The 1,731-nt window shown below is 42.9% G+C and overlaps 1 protein-coding gene across 1 annotated transcript in view; it reads right to left on the reverse strand.

Moving 5' to 3' along the window:
- LOC107085448 overlaps positions 1-1,731 on the reverse strand; it is a 10,897-nt gene that overhangs the window by 5,063 nt on the left and 4,103 nt on the right. Inside the window, exon 6 of the mRNA XM_015375759.1 lies at positions 344-418. Coding sequence (XP_015231245.1) covers positions 344-418 — 75 coding nt within the window. The remainder of the gene's footprint in view (positions 1-343; positions 419-1,731) is intronic.

Raw genomic sequence — 1,731 nt, forward strand, 5'->3', positions numbered from 1 at the left:
TTGAGTCCCTCCTTCAATCCTAGCAGTAATACCGCACATCGTCACTAGGAGGCGAGGAGTCAAGGAGTCGAGATAACCGAGATAAGTGTGACGTGTGAACAGTCATCAAAACTGAGCTTGGCCTGGTTACCGATCCAAGCTCGGACCGGTCTCGGCCTGGATCGGTTTTTCAAGGGTAGTGTAAATGGGGCTATAAACTGAATTGAACAGAATTGAATAAATTTTACACAAATCAGATAATCCAGCAATGTTAATAGACAAATGCATTTTTAACCATGTATCTCATCTTTACTCAGCAAAGTTAGGCATAGGTTATAAAACCCATGCTGAATAGTTAATGTACCTGTTTTACAGTTTGTTGCTTTACTGATGTCTGTTGTTCTTCGTATTGATGAATAAAGTGCTGCTGGATCACTGTCTGCAAATTGAAGACAAGTTAAGGGAATAAACACCAAGAATAAAATATCTGCACATTGTAAACATGATCACAAGTTCAGCTTAAAGCAGAAAGAAATACGAAATAATGAGCTGCTTCTCCTTGAAGCTCTCTTCTTAATGCCTCCCCTTCAGGTAACTACTCTTGCTTATACACTCATTAAAGTACGCTATTTTCTCCAAAGAATCCATAGATGACATCCCTTTTATGACACCATACGAACGTCTGTTGGGCCCATAAGCACAGAAGACAGTCAGAATCTCTCCACCACAACTCTTTCCTTGGGAAAATCCAGAGTAGGTCAGAGTTGGGCGAGTTGGGCGAGTTAAATGTAGCTTTCAGCTCTCCTTCAAGCCAATTTCGAATGACCTAGCCCTTTACCTTCTTCAGTCCCCCAGTGAAGGCAGGTCATTTCAGGTACTTGTATCATTCTTTCAAGAATTACCCCAATTTTGGGCCAACAGTTGATTCAATAGAAAAGACCTGATAATAATTTAATAATCTGACTATATTTAGTTGTGAAGAAATGTCCTGAATGGACATACTCTGCAGGCAGCATCATATCACAGAACCAGGCAATAATGCTCTGAGCTCCTGAGATTTATCCATTCCTTCATAATTGTTTTGGGGGGCAAAGTACATAACAGAAGGCCCAGGCAGGATCTGATCCCACAGGGAAGCAATGTGTGCTGACCAGTCAGCCAAAGGCATATCTCCTTGGCAAAGTAGCCAGGACACATGATCAGTCAGAGGCATAGTGACAAGACCACAGTGTTACATCTCTCCCACTCTTTCCACCAGCATGTCCTTGTGCTCCACAGAGGCTACCACAGCCCTTTATAAATATATGGATTGTTTACTGGTATTGCACTGGTGTTTATCCTGCCAGCAATGCCAGATTGTTGCAAGGTACGGACTGATACCCCATTTACACTAACCTTGAAAAACCGATCCATGCCAAGACCGGTCCAAGTTCGGATCAGTTAATCAGGCCGAGCTCGGTTCTGACGACCGTTTACGCATAACGCTATCTCGGTTCCTCGGCTCCTAGTGACGATCTGTGGTATTACTGCCAGTATTGAAAGAGGAAATCAAGCACTTGGTGGCGGTAATGCACCAAAAGTTGTTTGCCAACCACCATAAAACACAAGAAGAAGAAGACGAAGAAGGAGGGAATCAAGCAAATCAAAATGGCGGCGCCCGTCACATTCAGTAAGTTATGCTTGATTACTGTAGTATTGCTGTATTTCAGTGTTTGTGAAAGGTTAGGCAAAGACGGCAACCTTTTGTGGATG

Source organism: Cyprinodon variegatus, unplaced genomic scaffold, assembly GCF_000732505.1.
Source record: "Cyprinodon variegatus isolate N-32 unplaced genomic scaffold, C_variegatus-1.0 Scaffold125, whole genome shotgun sequence".
In the NCBI taxonomy this organism is placed as follows: domain Eukaryota; kingdom Metazoa; phylum Chordata; class Actinopteri; order Cyprinodontiformes; family Cyprinodontidae; genus Cyprinodon; species Cyprinodon variegatus.